General features: G+C 35.4%; 1 protein-coding gene and 1 long non-coding RNA gene across 4 annotated transcripts in view; one reads left to right on the top strand and one right to left on the bottom strand.

Moving 5' to 3' along the window:
* The first annotated feature begins 16 nt into the window (after nt 1-16).
* si:dkey-6n6.1 overlaps nt 17-18,933 on the top strand; it is a 45,087-nt gene continuing 26,170 nt past the window's right edge. The window contains exons 1-4 of one of the 3 annotated variants that reach the window (XM_087262618.1): nt 17-46; nt 206-329; nt 411-472; nt 17,411-17,515. Coding sequence is in view for 1 of the 3 variants with exons in the window: in NM_001130646.1 (NP_001124118.1) it covers nt 17,359-17,515 (157 nt within the window). In the remaining 2 variants the exon portion in view is untranslated. 3 annotated transcript variants of the gene reach the window in all.
* Nucleotides 1,076-15,339, bottom strand: LOC147842603 (uncharacterized). The gene is made up of 2 exons (XR_015497739.1): nt 13,218-15,339; nt 1,076-2,662 (listed from the first exon to the last, which is right to left on the bottom strand). It is a non-coding gene; the product is annotated as an uncharacterized LOC147842603 (long non-coding RNA).

Raw genomic sequence — 18,933 nt, 5'->3', positions numbered from 1 at the left:
GTATGGGTATTTCTCCACTAGAGGGCCAGTTCTGATCAAAACAAAGGCTAGTGATACTATTTGACCTCAATACTTTGATCTAAACCTCATGACAAGACATAATATATTTCTGCTGTATATGCAATACAGAACAGTTTACCGCTAAACTATTATCTTGTTTAGATGAAACTGGGCTTTTATCAGCTAATATTACATGATCTTTAAGACTTTAGGTTTGTTATCCACTATGAAAGGTTTGAGCTTGATATCCTTGCGCTGACAACACATGAAAAGTAAACTGAAATAATAACTTATGTGCCGATGATGTTGTGCTGCGAAGCCTTACTGAGGTAAGATCATTTTAATATCCTTTTTTTTTGTTATTGACAGTGTTAGATATAATTCTCAATCTTGTATAACTCTTTTTATAGAAAGTTTCTGAATTTGAGATCTTTAGACTGAAAATACAACAAAAAAGTAAGCAATTAATAAGGTATGTGAAGATAATGTTGTGCTGGGACACCTTACTGAGGTAAGGTCAGTTTGTTTATGTATATATTTGTTATTGACTGTGCTAGATATAATTCTCAATCCAGTGTTACTCTTTTTATTCATGAAAGTTCTGAATTTGAGACCTTTAGACTGAAAATACAACAAAAGTAAACAAATAATACCAGATGTGAAGATGATGTTGTGCTGGGACACCTTACTGGGGAGATCAGTTTTATACTTTTTTTTTTTTTTTTGCTATTGAGTGTTAGATATAATTCTCAATCCAGCATACCTCTTATTCATTAAAAGTTGTGAATTTGAGACCTTTAGACATCAAAAGTAAACCAATAATAATATATCTGAAGATGGTGTTTTGCTTGGACACCTTACTGAGGAAAGATCAGTTTGTTCATACTTTTTAATTTTTTTGTTATTGACAGTGTTAGATATAATTCTCAATCCAGTATAACTAATTTTTATTCATTAAAAAAATTGAGCTTGAGGCCTTTAGAATGAAAATACAACAAATTTTAACAGAAATAGGTGAAGATGGGGGTTGTGTTGTGCAATTTTTGACTATTAAGATGAAAATTCTCAGTCCAACTCTTTTTTTTTTTTTTTTTTTTTTTTTTTACAATTAAAATGTGAGAAATGATTTATTATTTGATGGCAAGGTAATATGTATAATTTACATGTTTTTCATTCACATTTGGGTTTTCCTTAGGCTTCGTTTTAATTTATTTTCTTTATTTTTCATTTCAAATGTGCCATAACAATACAGTAAAATTGTAACTAATTACCAGCACAATGCCATACTTTGAAAAGTTGTTATTGCCAGTTTAGAAATAAGTTCTTATAATTTATTGTAATTATTGACGATCATAAGTCAAGTCATTCCACTACATGCTGACATAAAATCGAATTAAATAAAGATGTCGTGCCTCACAAGATCGTGGTGCTACACAAATATGCATAACCATAAATATGAACACAACACTGGACGTAACAAACACAGTGAACTACTAACTATTAGCGTTTAGATTCTCTGCTGGAGCCCAGACTTGGTCGGGCCTATATTTCCTGCCACTATCTTCAGGCCAGGCCGTGATGAAGCATTCATGTTTTTTTTTTTTCAGTCATTACTTAATTAGCCTAATTGGGTGGAGAGCTATGCCTTAATTAGTAATATTATACAAATATTTTAACAAAGTAGGCCTGAGCAACACATGTAGGTTTATAAAGTTGCACAATTCGCAACTTGTGTTATGCACAGCAACACTCTCCTGCAACAGCAACTATATACTACAAATACTTGCCTATGCACAACCTGAGACAGACTACACACATACTTTTTTACATAAGACAGAACAATGCTGCCCAAAAAAAAAATTATTTAAGGCTTCTGGATTCAATCAATCAATCCATCCCATTCCATCCATCCAGATTCATTAGACCCAGTCAACAGATGTGCCTTTTGCAATCAGGATGTAAACAAAAACAACAAATAAATCTAACAAATAAACGTAATACAGATCTAAATGGTGGCGTGGGGGCTGTCAGCAAAATGTGGGTTACTTTGCACTTGCTTGTAATCCACACCATACTCTTGCGGTCAAATCTTCCAGCGAGCTCTAAAAATAAATATCCAGTAATCACTGTTGTTATAGAGAGGACTGAGGAGTATCTACATGTAGGCGGATTTTTAATGAGTCAAGAAAAGCAAACTGCTCCCAAATCAGCCAGCTACAGAAGAGATAAACAAGAGACATATTTCTCTGAAAGCCTCTGTCTGTTGTTCTGTCAATCTGTCTCCATCTATCCGTCATTCTATCTATCATAGTTCTATCTATCTGTTGCTCAATCAGTCTTTCTATCTATCTCTCTGTCTGTTTATGCTATCTATCTATCTATCTATCTATCTATCTATCTATCTATCTATCTATCTATCCATCTATCCATCTATCCATCTATCCATCTATCCATCTATCCATCCATCCATCCATCCATCCATCCATCCATCCATCCATCCATCCATCCATCCATCCATCCATCCATCCATCCATTCTATAGTTTATCTATCTATCTATCTATCTATCTATCTATCTATCTATCTATCTATCTATCTATCTATCTATCTATCTATCTATCTATCTATCTATCTATCTATCTATCTATCTATCTATCTATCTATCTGTAACCCTCGGTACACAAATGTATTATAAGATTTAATCAATGGACCAGATGCTCAGAAGTCTAAATTCCTCCAAAGAGAGAGAAGATACAACAACAGTGAAGGACTCGGACACAGAGGTAAGAATATTAAAAGATTGTATTGTAAAATGTTCACAGAAATATAAAATAAATAAATAAATAAAAATAAATAAATAAAACAAATTCTAGGTTTTTTCACACTTATCTAATGACCTCAATCTTATTTACACTCTCTAATAACACTTCTCTTTCTTCACAGGCTATATCACTAATAAGGTAAGTTAATATTGTTGTTTTTTCTGTTTTTCTATTGTTAAGGCTAATATTATATTTTGGTTACTATTATAACAATAATATAATATTAATATACTAATAACAGTACTATATTAAAGGTTTGCAAGTGTAAGTTAATAATACAATATTAAAATTGTATTATTATTTAACATATAATCAAGATTTCCCTTCTTTAACCAGTAAACCTCTCTCTATAAAGATTCAAAACTTGCAACGAATGAACACTCTAAAGGAACAATGTACAAATAAAATAAAATGAAAATAAAACATTCACTTAAAACATTTCAAAATGTTCCAAAAGTCCAGTAAAGGTGATAAACTTTCAAAAAGATTCTTTTGCAAAACAACTATTGCAAATTCAGTTCCAGAGATCCAGGATGTTGCACTTGTGAGTGTGTTGTAAATTTACACTCCTACCATGACGCTGAATAGGTTTTACTTTGTATCTTTTCAACAGGTGTATCCAAAGAATCCACTCAATGGGAGGCTCGCCAGTCCAACTCCACAATGAGACACGCACCGATGGAAGTTGAGACAATCCAAATCCAGAAAAGAGTTCAAACTTCAATTAATTCGAATCCAGAGCAGATCACATCCAGCAACTGACGTCAATAGAACATCTCACCGATGAAAAATCAGAAGAAGATGCACAAACGAACAAAACCAAGGAAAAGAAAAAAAAAACCTGACCTTGAAAACACAAGGCCAAAGAAACCATTAGCATTTTACAGTGTATGCATTATCTCAGCTAAACACATTTCTAAATAAACAGCAACAGTAAATAACCATGTATATGCTTCTCTCTGCTGAATTTCTGTGTTTTTCCTATTTCTCTCTCCTATTTGGCATTTTCTTTTTACAAATGACAGCATTTTACTTAAACTTTTCTCACTTAAACTTTACACAATCACTTGTATAATACTCTGTATAATACTTTGAGTTTTTACTAGACCAAACAAATGGTAAATTAATAAAACACATTTTTCGACACTAGTTTAAATCATGTTATTATGAATACAATAATAAATAATAAAAACACGAACTCACCAAGGAAATCATTCAAAATCAAAGCGAAAAAAATAAGAAAACTCCAGGTGGCACTCGTGTGCAGATTTCACTCTCAGAGACAAATCTTGTCTTTTTCTCTCAATCCTTCATTAAAAATATATGATTGAAATAATGTCAGCATCTTATTAATGGTCAATTTTCACAGTTAATATGCATTAAAACATTAAAAGATGTAAATCTAATAGTTTTCTGCAGTTATTAATATAACAACTTACATCTCTGCTTTCCCTTGCGAACACTGAATCACCATAGCAACGGTAAACACAAGCTAACAGACAAGCGAGATTTGTTATTGTTTGGAAAGCTGATCTGCTGCTATAGTGTAAGGCACGATGATGTCATTCTAAAGCACTATTCCCTTGAATGCTGTATAATACTCTATTATAAATTATTTATATAAGTAAATAATTTTAATGTATATTATTTAATCGAGTATTCTGCCAATGTTTTTTCCTCATATTTCTATTTGCTCTATTGCTGTATACTACCCACTAGTAACCTGGGTTACACATTCCCCCCCTGAATTCAGGCACGTCCTCGGGCATGTACGGGGTTGGGTTGTCACTGCAATTGGAAAAGGGTCTGGCACAACAAAGGGCTGATCTCTAGTGAGTATGGGTTCTTCTAACGATGTGGTAAAGGCAGAACTCAGACCTTGTAGTAAGGACTGAATGACTAGTGTCAAGGGATTTCCTAGTTTATGATATTCAAGCTTATTAGGTGGTCTACATTGCCTTTTTGAGCGTCTAGGGCCACTGGTATCTAGGTTTTCATCCACTATTGGCTGGTTACTTGAAACATTTTTGACATGTGGATTTTGATCATTAGAATGGGATACATCAACAGGATCTAATTCAAGCGCCCTTCTATGGATCTGTCCTTCAACACTATTTCCACTTCTTTCAGGTTCAATTTCTTTGGGGTCAATATCAGCAGGGTTCAGCACAGGTAAGAAATTCTCATTGACATCATCTCTTTGATTTTCTGTTAAGTCTTCTTCTAGTCTGGAATCAGGTAAGGTTTCTTTTTCAGGGTTCACCACGACAGGGAGTGGTTCAATGGGCTCTATGCCAGGTAAGTTCCTTACAAGCACTGGACTTTGTGATGAAGGTAACACAGTCGTTGTAATGGATTCCAACTGGCGTCCTGCATTTCTAATATATAGAGAGTCATCCTCAGATTCTGACTGATCACTCATTTGATGTTCTTTGGGAGCATATTCTAGAGCAGAGCTAGACCTAGTTCTGGGCTTACGTTGAACATTTGGAGGACTCATTTCTTCAATTTCATTTTCAGACAAATATCCACAAGGTCGAAGTAAGTCTCTGTGTAAAGTTCGAACTGGACCGGTCTTTCCGTCAGGCTGGACTACATATACTGGGAGATCTCCAGCTTTACGGATAACTACATAGACATCTGGTTCCCATTTGTCTGCCAGTTTGTTCTTTCCTCTTAGCCTCAAATTTCGCACAAGGACTTTATCTCCCACGTCAAGAGTAGAAACAACCACATGTTTGTCAAATCTGCGCTTGTTACGTTGGGCTACTTTTGCAGAGTTTTTGATGGCAATTTCATAGCTCTCTCTTAAACCTTCTTTCAGATCTTTTACATACTGAGAGTGGGATTTGGTAGAACGATCCACAGGTAACCCAAAGGCTAAGTCGACTGGCAGCCTGGGCTGTCTACCAAACATAAGTTCATAGGGAGTGTATCCTGTTACATCATTTCGAGTGCAATTGTAGGCATGCACCAAAGGCTTGACAAACTCCTTCCAGCATGACTTCTTTTTGTTTTCAAGAGTACCCAACATTTGGAGAAGGGTCCTATTGAATCTCTCCACTGGATTTCCTCTTGGGTGGTAAGGAGTAGTTCTCACTTTGTGTATACCTGCGACGAGACATAGCTCTTTGATGAGGCTTGACTCAAAATCTCGTCCTTGATCACTGTGCAGTCTTTCCGGAAATCCATAATGTACTAGAAAGTTTTCCCATAAACATCTAGCCACAGTCTGTGCCTTCTGGTTTCTGGTAGGCACAGCCACCGCATATTTGGTGAAGTGATCTGTAATAACTAATATATCTTTGGTGTTACTCTGATCTGGCTCTAAAGACAAGAAGTCCATACAGACCAACTCCAATGGTCTGGTAGTCTTGATGTTAATCATTTCAGCTGCTTTTTCAGGAAACGCTTTTCTACGTACACATCTCTCACATGTCTTAATTTTCTCTTCCACAGATGATGACATTTTTGGCCAAAAGAATCTGGTTCTGACAAGGTCAAGTGTCCTCTCCATGCCCATGTGTCCCATATCATTATGGAGACTCTTCAACACTGTTCCACGTAAAGCTACAGGTAAAGCTAATTGATAGTGAGTGCTTTCCTGATCTTGCTTCTTCCTATAAAGCAATCCATCCCTTAATTCTAATCTGCTCCATTCCCTTATCCACAGAGTAACAGCAAGCGACTGGTCTTTTGAACTAGAAGGTTTTTCATTCCGCTGTAAACAATCAATAATGAATTTGAGATCAGGATCCATTCTCTGCTGTCTCTTTAACTCTTCATTGGACAGGTAGGGAATGACTGGAAGACCATGCTCATTTTCTTGTTCAAACTCATTTGGTAATACATCTGCATGCAGGGCTAAGGACTCAACAAGGGCAATGGAAGGGTTGTAAAATTTGCATTTATCTGAGGAATTTCCAATCTGATGTCGATCACAGATGGCTTTTATGGCCTCTGGGAGGATAAGAGAATCTTCAACTCCAAATTCATCTAAATGATGAAGGGTAAACTGTTTAATTCTCTCTCTCTCTTTCTGAGATGCAGGGTCATCTAAAAGCTCACCATGTGGTCGTCTTGAAAGGCCATCTGCATCACAGTTTTGACTTCCAGCCCTATACTGGAGCTTGAAATTGTAAGTGGACAGACTTGACAACCAGCGATAACTGGTAGCATCAAGCTTTGCAGATGTCAGAATGTAAGTTAAAGGGTTGCTATCAGTTACGACCACAAATTCTGTTCCATACAAATAGTCACTGAATTTAGATGTGACTGCCCATTTAAGAGCTAGAAATTCTAGCTTGTGAGCTGGATACCGGCTTTCACTTCTTGTCAACCCTCTGCTTGCAAAAGCAATGACCCGCATTTGTCCCTCTTGTTTCTGGTATAAGGCTGCCCCAAGCCCAGTGGTACTGGCGTCAGTATGCAGAACATAAGGAAGCTTTGGGTCTGCAAATCCCAGAACAGGTGCAGAGGTGAGTTTCACAATAATCATGTCAAAGGCCTGTTGACAGGGCTGATTCCATCTGTCTCCGAATTCCTTTTTGGGGTCCAGGTATTGCTTATTCTTGTTCTCTTGTAGGTGACGTTTTTGAAGAGGTGGATACCCTACTGTGAGGTCATTAAGGGGTTTGATTATCTTGGAATAATCCTGAATGAACCTCCTATAGTATCCAGAAAATCCCAGAAAAGATCTTAATTCTTTGAGATTTCTTGGTCTTGGCCAGGTTTTTAGGGCCTCGATTTTCACTGGATCAGTCTCCACTCCATTTTCTGATACAATATGACCAAGGTAACGAACAGAAGTCTGGAAAAACTTGCACTTTTCAGGCGATAGCTTCAGTCCATATTCTTTGAGCCTTTTCAAAACGTGCATCAGCCTTGATTCATGCTCTTCTAAACTTTCAGAGAAAATGATCAGATCATCAATGAAGACCAACACCTCTTTCCTATTCAAGTCACCCATGCATCTTTCCATCAGCCTTTGAAACGTACTTGGGGCATTGGTAATGCCTTGGGGCATCCTATTGAACTCCCAGAACCCCAAGGGACACACAAAGGCAGTTTTACTTTTGTCAGCTTCCTCCATCTCAATCTGATAATATCCTGATTTTAAGTCAAGGACAGAGAACCATTTCGAACCAGTTAATGCTGAAAAGACCTCTTCCAGATTTGGCAGGGCATAGGCATCTTTAATGGTTTGTGAGTTCAGCTTTCTGAAGTCAATGCAAAGACGTACAGAATTGTCTTTCTTTCTTACAACTACTATGGGGGAGGCAAAAGGGGATTCTGACTCTCGGATAATTCCAGCTGCTAACAAGTCTTGCAAATGTTTTCGTACTGCATCAATGTCCTGAGGATGTATGGGTCGAGGTCTGTGTTTGAAAGGAGTCTCATCATTAAGCTTTATTCGGTGAGTGACTTTGTTTGTATGTCCATAATCTAAGTCATGCAAGGCGAAGACTTCAGGCATGGAATTTAATTTATCCGTTATTCGTTTCTTCCATTCAGGTGTCAATGGGGAATTTTCAAAGTCAAATTTGAGATTGGAACAAGCAGAAAGTTCTTTATTGACAGTGCTGGAATTTACTGGCCCACTCTTTATTACTTCTTGGACTGCCAGCAATTCAGCAATTATAGTTCTGGGATAGATGGTAATGTCGGTCTGAGTTTCATTCCGTAACACAACTGGTAACTGTTGATGTTTTTTGGTGGGTAAGGAATGCAAACAGCTGGCAACTAGCAAACCACCGGGTAAAGCGGGTGAAGTTGGTGACTCTAGAGCTACACATTTCCCTACATGAGGACAATTAACTAGAACATGTCCATCAAGAACCACTGTACATCCTGCAGGTACTACCTCTGGAACATGTCCCTTGAATTTGATACAGCCCACTACATCAGCACTTGCTTGTTTGTATCTTGCTTCTAAAACTTTTTGTACTGCACGGTAACCATGGAAGTTTGATTGAGGAAAGGAAGCAGATTGTTGGACATAGTTACTGTAAAGAGCATCTAATGAATTTGTGCCAATTAGAACTTGGGGAGTGTTCATCAAATCTGGGACTACCAGGGCTAAAGTGGGCACTTCTGTCTCTGTTCCAAGGAACTCTCTGGGAAACTTAAGAGTCAATTCCACATATCCAAGATAAGGCACTGTTTGACCATTTGCCCCTTCCACTTCCAGCAAGTTATCCAATGATTTAAGTGGACAATTTGATAAATTCTCTTGATAAAATGACCAGGGAACAGTAGTTACTTGGGACCCTGTGTCCAGAAGGCAGGAAACTCTTTTATTACCAACAGTTATTTGGGCAGTACACTTCACTCCCACTAATCCTCTTGGTAAATTTCTCAAAGGGGGTGCGTCACACGCATTTTGGTTGAACAATTGTTTACGTTTCTCAGGGCAATTATTATTTCTTTTAGTCTCTGTATGCCCCTCTACAGAGACCATCCTCAGTTTAAAGGATTCATGATTGCTACTTGTTGGGTATCCCACTGGGCTTGTCGCTCCCTTAACTTGCGTTTTTTCTCAGCAACTTTAGTAGGGTCAGGAGCATTACTACAGCTGCTGGCAAGATGACCATCTTCCGCACATCTAAAACAATACCCCGGACGAGGTCTACTTTCAGGTAGTTTACTAGCTCTGTAACAATCTGTTGCTCTAGGTTCAGGCAGCAAGTTTCTGGTGCGGTTTCTATACATATCAGGGGCAGTAAGTTGAACCTTTAAATCAGCAATCTGTCTCTTTAAGTCAGCAATTTCAGTTACTTCCACATCACTTTTAATTTTTGAATTGGCTGTAGTTTGCATGGCTGTAATCTGTGCCTGTAACTCAGTGACAACATTTCTCAGCTCACTCACTTCATCTGGTTTTGCATTTTTTTTCTTTTCTTTCTGGCTTGAAGGCTTTTGCAGTGCAACAACTTGAGCTTGAAGTTCACACACTTGCTTTGCGAGAGATGTATCAGTTTGATCATCCTGCGTTTCACATTGGTGGGCAGATATCTGGTGAGCTGACAGTCTGGATTTCGAGGGGGCAGGATAGTGTTTATTTAACCCTAAATGTTTTCTCATTCTTTCTTCTTTAGAGGCATTTTTATCTTCTTCTGTACGGATGAGAACTACTAATTCTGCAAATGAAGGAGGAGTGGCTTTTCTCCTTTCTAATTGAAGGTTAGCAATGAGGGAACTGTCCCAACAGCCGCGACAAAACTGCTTTAGAAGATATCGGTTTCTCTCTTCTTCAAATATCCCACCTCGTCGAATAGCTGTGCTTAAGAGAACTTGTAATCTGTGCAGGTAAGTTGAAGGCTTCTCACCATTGTTTTGGAAGCTATTCATAAATCTGGCTAATAACTCATCTCCATCTTCTACAGAGCCATATACAGACTCCAGCAATTCTAGATATACTGCAGGTAAACTGTTTGGTGGGACATGTTTAACAATATCTGCAGCAGGGGGAAGCAGACTGTCTATGATTCTTCTGGCTCGATTTAAGTCAGATATAGAAGGATCTGTCAGTAGGAGATCAACACTGGCACGCCAAGTGTCAAAATCTGGCTCATTAACAGGTCTAGGAATTTTTCCAGAGAAAGATCGGAGGCGAAAAGAGGTATGGTGCATTGGAGCTGTGTCATTTGTGTGGACAATGTGCTCAACTACTACCTTTTGCACGCTAGGAGGATCAATTATATCCATGGTAAGTGCTGGATGGGATGACACTGTTACTGTGGGTTTAGTACTTCTATGGATAAGGCTTTCCTTGGACAGGTTTTTTGAATTTGTTGACTCAACTTCATGAAATGGTGAAATTCTAGATGAAGGAAAAGCTGTTTGTTCAGTAATCATACTTTGTGATATGACTGGGGACAGCAGTCTATTTGGTGAACTGACTGTGCTACGATCAAGTATTTGAGAACGTGCTGCATTTGGAAATTCAAGCTTTTTATCCAAAACAGGTAGTGACTCAGCATGAGAAGGACCAAATTTAATCTTCAGTAACTCTGTTTGGAGTACTTCCTCAATGGATTTCCCACTAAAACTAGCAATGTTTTGCAATTCCTCCAGATATCCATTAGTAGCACTATCACTAGCAGTATGGGGGTAAACGCAGCTTAAAGCACGTACCATGAAAGTGGTACTTGGGTTTGACATACTAACTACAGTTAAAGGCAAAAGAGGCATCAATGTTTTCATCGCGGAGTTATGTGTAAACTCTATGATAGCATGTCGATGAAACTCACAGTCAGGGTCATCAATTAGAAGATGTCGGTTAATACTACCATATCTTAAAAGCCATGACTCTAAATCTGAGTCTGTCTCAGTCAGTGTCATTCCACCCACAATCACTGTTTTTGAGATATCTACATTCTCTTTTTCTATGATATCCATGACGTTAAAGTTCTCTCCGATTTGTAATATTTATAGTGAACTCGAATACTGTAATTAGACACTGTTGTTGCAATCTCTCTCCTGGCTGGCTCTCGCCACTTTTTGGTATGTAACCCTCGGTACACAAATGTATTATAAGATTTAATCAATGGACCAGATGCTCAGAAGTCTAAATTCCTCCAAAGAGAGAGAAGATACAACAACAGTGAAGGACTCGGACACAGAGGTAAGAATATTAAAAGATTGTATTGTAAAATGTTCACAGAAATATAAAATAAATAAATAAATAAAAATAAATAAATAAAACAAATTCTAGGTTTTTTCACACTTATCTAATGACCTCAATCTTATTTACACTCTCTAATAACACTTCTCTTTCTTCACAGGCTATATCACTAATAAGGTAAGTTAATATTGTTGTTTTTTCTGTTTTTCTATTGTTAAGGCTAATATTATATTTTGGTTACTATTATAACAATAATATAATATTAATATACTAATAACAGTACTATATTAAAGGTTTGCAAGTGTAAGTTAATAATACAATATTAAAATTGTATTATTATTTAACATATAATCAAGATTTCCCTTCTTTAACCAGTAAACCTCTCTCTATAAAGATTCAAAACTTGCAACGAATGAACACTCTAAAGGAACAATGTACAAATAAAATAAAATGAAAATAAAACATTCACTTAAAACATTTCAAAATGTTCCAAAAGTCCAGTAAAGGTGATAAACTTTCAAAAAGATTCTTTTGCAAAACAACTATTGCAAATTCAGTTCCAGAGATCCAGGATGTTGCACTTGTGAGTGTGTTGTAAATTTACACTCCTACCATGACGCTGAATAGGTTTTACTTTGTATCTTTTCAACAGGTGTATCCAAAGAATCCACTCAATGGGAGGCTCGCCAGTCCAACTCCACAATGAGACACGCACCGATGGAAGTTGAGACAATCCAAATCCAGAAAAGAGTTCAAACTTCAATTAATTCGAATCCAGAGCAGATCACATCCAGCAACTGACGTCAATAGAACATCTCACCGATGAAAAATCAGAAGAAGATGCACAAACGAACAAAACCAAGGAAAAGAAAAAAAAAACCTGACCTTGAAAACACAAGGCCAAAGAAACCATTAGCATTTTACAGTGTATGCATTATCTCAGCTAAACACATTTCTAAATAAACAGCAACAGTAAATAACCATGTATATGCTTCTCTCTGCTGAATTTCTGTGTTTTTCCTATTTCTCTCTCCTATTTGGCATTTTCTTTTTACAAATGACAGCATTTTACTTAAACTTTTCTCACTTAAACTTTACACAATCACTTGTATAATACTCTGTATAATACTTTGAGTTTTTACTAGACCAAACAAATGGTAAATTAATAAAACACATTTTTCGACACTAGTTTAAATCATGTTATTATGAATACAATAATAAATAATAAAAACACGAACTCACCAAGGAAATCATTCAAAATCAAAGCGAAAAAAATAAGAAAACTCCAGGTGGCACTCGTGTGCAGATTTCACTCTCAGAGACAAATCTTGTCTTTTTCTCTCAATCCTTCATTAAAAATATATGATTGAAATAATGTCAGCATCTTATTAATGGTCAATTTTCACAGTTAATATGCATTAAAACATTAAAAGATGTAAATCTAATAGTTTTCTGCAGTTATTAATATAACAACTTACATCTCTGCTTTCCCTTGCGAACACTGAATCACCATAGCAACGGTAAACACAAGCTAACAGACAAGCGAGATTTGTTATTGTTTGGAAAGCTGATCTGCTGCTATAGTGTAAGGCACGATGATGTCATTCTAAAGCACTATTCCCTTGAATGCTGTATAATACTCTATTATAAATTATTTATATAAGTAAATAATTTTAATGTATATTATTTAATCGAGTATTCTGCCAATGTTTTTTCCTCATATTTCTATTTGCTCTATTGCTGTATACTACCCACTAGTAACCTGGGTTACATATCTATCTATCTATCTATCTATCTATCTCTCTGTCTGTCTGTCTGTCTGTCTGTCTGTCTGTCTGTCTGTCTGTCTGTCTGTCTGTCTGTCTGGGTCGGTCGGTCGGTCGGTCGGTCGGTCGGTCGGTCCGTCCGTCCGTCCGTCCGTCCGTCGGTCCGTCCGTCCGTTCGTCCGTCCGTCCGTCCGTCCACCTACTGTTTTATTTGCTATCTATCTATTGTTTTATCTGTCTGTCTGTCTGATCTGTTAATCTGTCCTTTTGTCTATTGTTCTGTATATCTGCAGTTTCTGTTTTTCAAAGTTGTTTTTCATTCTCTACAGTGCATGAACAGTCTGGGTGGTATTTATCATGTTCTCGACAGGGTTGGCTCCAGCCGTGTGTGTTTACGGATGGAGAATTCTAGAGAGAAAAAAAAAGTAAACACTGATTCTCAAGTTGTCATGAAGAAAAAGATTGCACTAGACTGTTTGCTGTCTGAGGTCGGCATAGTTCAACTGCATATCAAGCCATATTTTTGGAAGCATCGTTACATACTGTCTCATTCCAGCAACTGACCGCAAACGAAGAATGTAGCTAAAACCATTTCTCTCTTGTTTGTTTAATACATTTATATCTGGTATCGTCTGTGTTTTGGTCAGATTTACAAGGCAGGAAGGTGTGGGTGAAGTGTTTACCAGTTTAAAATGGCTGTTTGTTTCCATGAACATTCAGATTTTTTATTTTTGAATGAACGACAGGAAGCTCAGGGCTGGTCTAGTAGGGAAGTATTACATCCAATTGCTTAATAATGTTCTGTGTAAAAACAAAAAAAAGGTTATAAAAAGCTGGAGTGTAGGAGTTGCAAACATAATTAAGCAAAACTAAATGTCTTATTTGTCCCATACCCCTCCAAATACATTTTAATTAATCGTAACAGGCTTACACTTTTGTGCTAATGTTGTTTTTCTGACCAAATTTACATGCACAGTTTAAGCTCTATATTCTGAAAAGCCTTTATTAAACAGATTTTTCCTTTTTAAACAGTAAATTGAATTAATTGATCCTGAATGCACTAAGAAATACGTTAAACTCCTTCTGTTTTGTTCCTAAAATGATACAGATGATCACAATTATTAGATTGCTCTTTTAATAGTTATTAATGAAAATAAATCATACAATTATTACTCATTCTGGTCAATAGCATGAATGCAAGGAAAGCAAAAGTTTACAGTGAATTTGCACAGCTGAACATGATTTAATGTGGTAAAATGTTCATTAAAAGTGTTCCCAATCATATTCTTCAAAATCAATGGTTTCTAACACCCAAAGGAAAAATCTATATTTTATTATTAAAAAGTAATTATTCTGAATAATGTTTTATTTAAATTATTAAGATCTCTGTTTAGTTGGATTATTTCAGTCGGTTTACTATATTAAAATCACATAATATTAATTGTTCAAATCTTTTAGAAAATAATATTTATGTTTATACATGCATTATATAGAACAATTGTGACAGTTAATACATTTTAATGTAAAAAATAAAGTACTGTGCACTGTATTGCTCAAACCAAAGATTCTTTAAAAAATATATATAATTTTATTGAAATATTATGCAGCATGGCTGTTATTTTAGCATTAATAATAATCAGAAATGTTTCTTGAGCTTCAAATCAGCACATTAGAATCATACACTCGTTCACATTTTATCCATCATATGTGCATTTCAGAATCTTGTCATTAGCAAAAGTGATTTAGGTGGTGTTGTTTTTTTTTTTTACTGCTTTAGGATACTATGAATTTGAACTCTTTGCACTCTTCTACTCCGCTCTCTAACCATTAGACCACAACTAACCCCCCTTAGAAAGGCCCTTCTCTGGAAGTTGGCCTCTTTAATCTAAGGGTATATTAAAGCTTTATTTATTTAAAATATTCTATTAAAATGCTTTTTTATATACATGCAAACTGTTATATAATAATTTGAATAAGATAAGATAATTTAAATTTTTGTCTTATTATATTTTATAGTAATGTTTACATTTTTGTGGAATCAAATTTGTCCAATAAGTGGTTAAACTATATACAAAAAATATTTTTTTTTCTGAAAAAAAAAAAAATTCTATTAATAATACTATTGCCAAAAAGAATTACTTAAATAAAAATCATAGATTATAATAATAATTTAAAACATTCTATTTTAATCTCATGTGACTCACATGTGACTTGTTTCTATTTTCTGTATGCGAGTAATTGATGATCGGCTGTTGAAATGTTGTGTCTTATTTCTTAATAAGTCTCTAAAGCAGAGTCAATTATTCCCCTTATGCTTAACACACCTGAAGATATTAAATATATATATTTTTGTCCTCAAACTCCTCGTTTGTATCTCATACAAAGCAAAATGGGGCATTCAAAAATTTAATTTCGGAGTGGCTCAGTGTTTAGTGCTGTCACTTCACAGCAAGAAGGTCAGTGGATTGAATCTTGGCTGGACCCGTTGGCATTTCCATGTGGAGTTTGCATGTTCTTCCTGTGTTTGTGTGGGTTTCCTCTGGGTGATCCACTTTTCCCACAGTCCAAAGACATGCGCTATAGGTGAATTAAACAAATGGAATTGCCCCTAGTGTATGTGTGTGAATAATTGTGTATGGGTGTTTCCTAGTACTGTTTTGCATCCTGGAAGGGCATCCACATGAATAATTTCAGAATGTTTATATTTAGTGTATATATATATATATATTTTAGCTTTGTGTGTGTGTGTGTTTGTTTGTTTGTTTGTTTGTGTTTGTTTGTTTGTTTGTTTGTTTTCAGGCTGTTGATGGCTGTGATGTTACTTGAAAAACCTGAAGTCATTCAACGTAGTGATGTGTAACAGTAAAGCATCAAGGTCTGCCTGGAATCAACATATTAAACAGGCAGTTTACCCCCCGAAAAAAGATTCACATTCACTCTCCCTCAAGTGGTTCCATTCATTTACGCGATTCCTTTTTCTGTTGAACACAAAAGAAGATATTTTGGAAATTGTTGGAAATCTGTAACCATTGACTTCTATAGTAGAAAAGACAAATCCAGTGGAAGTCAGTGGTTACAGGTTTAAAGAAAAGTGTTCATCCAAAGAAATACTTTAACAAGTTGATGACAAGTGTGAGTAAATCATAACAGAATTTTCAGTTCTGAGTGAACTATTCCTAACATTAATCTGTGTTTATCTAAATATAATTGCATACCATATAATAGGGGTGCCCAAACTCTTTCCTGGAGGGCCGGTGTCCTGCATATTTTAGTTCTAACCCCAGTTAAACAAACCTGAACTAGCTAATAAAGCTCTTTTAGGTGTACTAGAAACATCCAGGGAGATGTTTTGAGGGAAGTTGGAGCTAAACTATGATGGACACCGGCCCTCCAGGACCGAGTTTGGACACCTCTCTTGTAGAATGTTCTTTGACCAATCACAATTGAGCCAATCACAACTGAGTCATAGCAACATCCTCTGTAAGCACTGCTATGGTCAGTCTTAGAGAGAGAGAGAGAGGGGGGGTCACATGGTCAAACAAGTTTTTAAAAAAAAAAGTCCAAGGAACTTGAAGAATTTGTCAGGACTGTGGTGCTGTTGGCCCTTCCACAAACAAAGTTGGCCTTCATATCGCAGTGTTTTCTCTGCTCTTTCATTAAACTCACACTCGCAGTGAAGCACAAATAATAATGAGCACATTAAGAGAGACTCAAAGTTATGTTTCATTCATCAGCAGCACATAAATCTGAGCTCCCACTCGCTGGCAGTGCATCCATTGACGTCAAGGCATGAAATCGTGTCAAAGATAAGATTTTTTTAATAGTTAGTTTGGCTCTGGGAATTGATGGGCGTTCGTTAAGAGTGAATGGAGAGGCGGTTGGTGGTTCTTCAGGGCAAATGAAAGAGGCGCTTTGTTGAAGCTGTTTTCTTTTTCTTTTTTTCCCTCTCACTCCCCTGCTTCCGTTTCTCCATTCCTTCCTCCACACTCTCACCTTTTGCATTTCTTTTTTTTTTTCTCAGAGGGTTGAACATGATTTCCAGAGGCAGAGAATATAACTGGCCTTTGAGAAGGTGTATCGCTCAGAGTCATTGAGACAGCTGTTTCAGACACTTCTCACCTGAGCTGACTCCTGTGTGCAGCGATAATGCACAACAAGCCTTTAGCTGTGTGTTTGTGCCTGTGTTTGGTTGCTTTAGCAGCCGAGGGTAAGCCTGAGAAGGGACGAGGAGAGAGGCAGAGGAGCTCCAAGCATTTCTTACCCACTGACGATGCACTTGAGTATGATAACCCATTCCTTCCAGGTGAGTGATGCTTGTAGTGTATAATTATTTAATGAAGGTTAGTATTTTTTGTGTGTTATTTTATGATGATTTTAATAATTATATTTAATTTTTAGTAATTTAATAACTGGAACATGATTTCTATATTGAAATTTGTATTTATTTGTGCAGTTAAAATATAAGTGCTTTGTTCACTTAAAATATCATTAGAATATGTATATTTGTTTTCCTAATATTGGCATTAGATATTAGTATTTGTATTTATTGTGCAATTTTGAATGTTTAAAATTAAGTATTAAACTTTTTCCATGATTTCCATATTGACATTTTTATTAATTTGTGCTATTGTAATAGTTAAAATAAACATTTTTGTTCACTTAATAATATCATAACAAGTTTTTTTTTTTAAATACGTTTCTTAATATTGTAATTACTTTTTAATATTGGCATTTTTTTGCAATTCTGAATGTTGAAAAATAAGTCTTTAACTTTATCAGTGATTTCCATATTGATGTTTCTATTTGTGCTGCTGCAATTGTTAAAACAAAAGTTTTTGTTCACTTAAAAATATCATTAGAATATTTTTCATAATATTGTGATTACAAATTAATATTTGTATTTATTGTAAATGTTGAAAAATAAGTCTTTAACTTTATCTGTGATTTCCACATTGACATTTCTATTTATTTTTTACAGTTGTAATTGTTAAAATCTAAAATGTTTTGTTCTCTTAATAATAACAATATTTTTTAAATACACTGTAAAAAATGCTGGGTTCCACACAATTCCTTCATGTTGTCCCAACACAAATTGATCAAGTGAGCTTAAATGTTTTTGGAAATTTAAGTGAATCACAAATAAAACTATAATTTGACCCCAAAGAAATCTCAAGAATCGTGTTGATTCAGCTTGCTTCAAATAAGTAGTTTAAACAAGCAGCAGAAAATTTGTATGTGTAAAAAAAGTGTATGTTTCCTGATAGTAGGATTAGATCTTAATAAATGCATTTATTGAACAATTTTGAATGTTAAAAAATAACATTTTCTGTGATTTCCATATTGATATTTTTATTTATTTGTGCATTTAAATTGTTAAAATAAAAGTTTTTCTTTACTTAATAAAATCATTAGAATATTTTTTTAAATATGTTTAATTGGGATTGGATCTTAATATTTGCATTTTTTGCGCAATTCTGAATGTTGAAAAACAAGTATTTACCTTTATCTTTAATTTCCATATTGATATTTGTATTTATTTGTGCTGTTAAAATAAGCTTTTGTTCACTTAGTAATGTTGATATATAAGTGTAGAAATTTCCAAATATTTGTCACCACTGTGAACTTGATGGAAATATTGTGTATCCATTTATACATTCAATATTTACAAATTAAAACTATTATATTATATTATATTATATTATATTAATTATATTACATAAA

Source organism: Danio rerio, chromosome 8 (assembly GCF_052040795.2).
Source record: "Danio rerio strain M-AB ecotype USA chromosome 8, GRCz13ab, whole genome shotgun sequence".
Lineage (NCBI taxonomy): Eukaryota > Metazoa > Chordata > Actinopteri > Cypriniformes > Danionidae > Danio > Danio rerio.
This window is presented reverse-complemented; position numbering and strand designations above follow the sequence as displayed.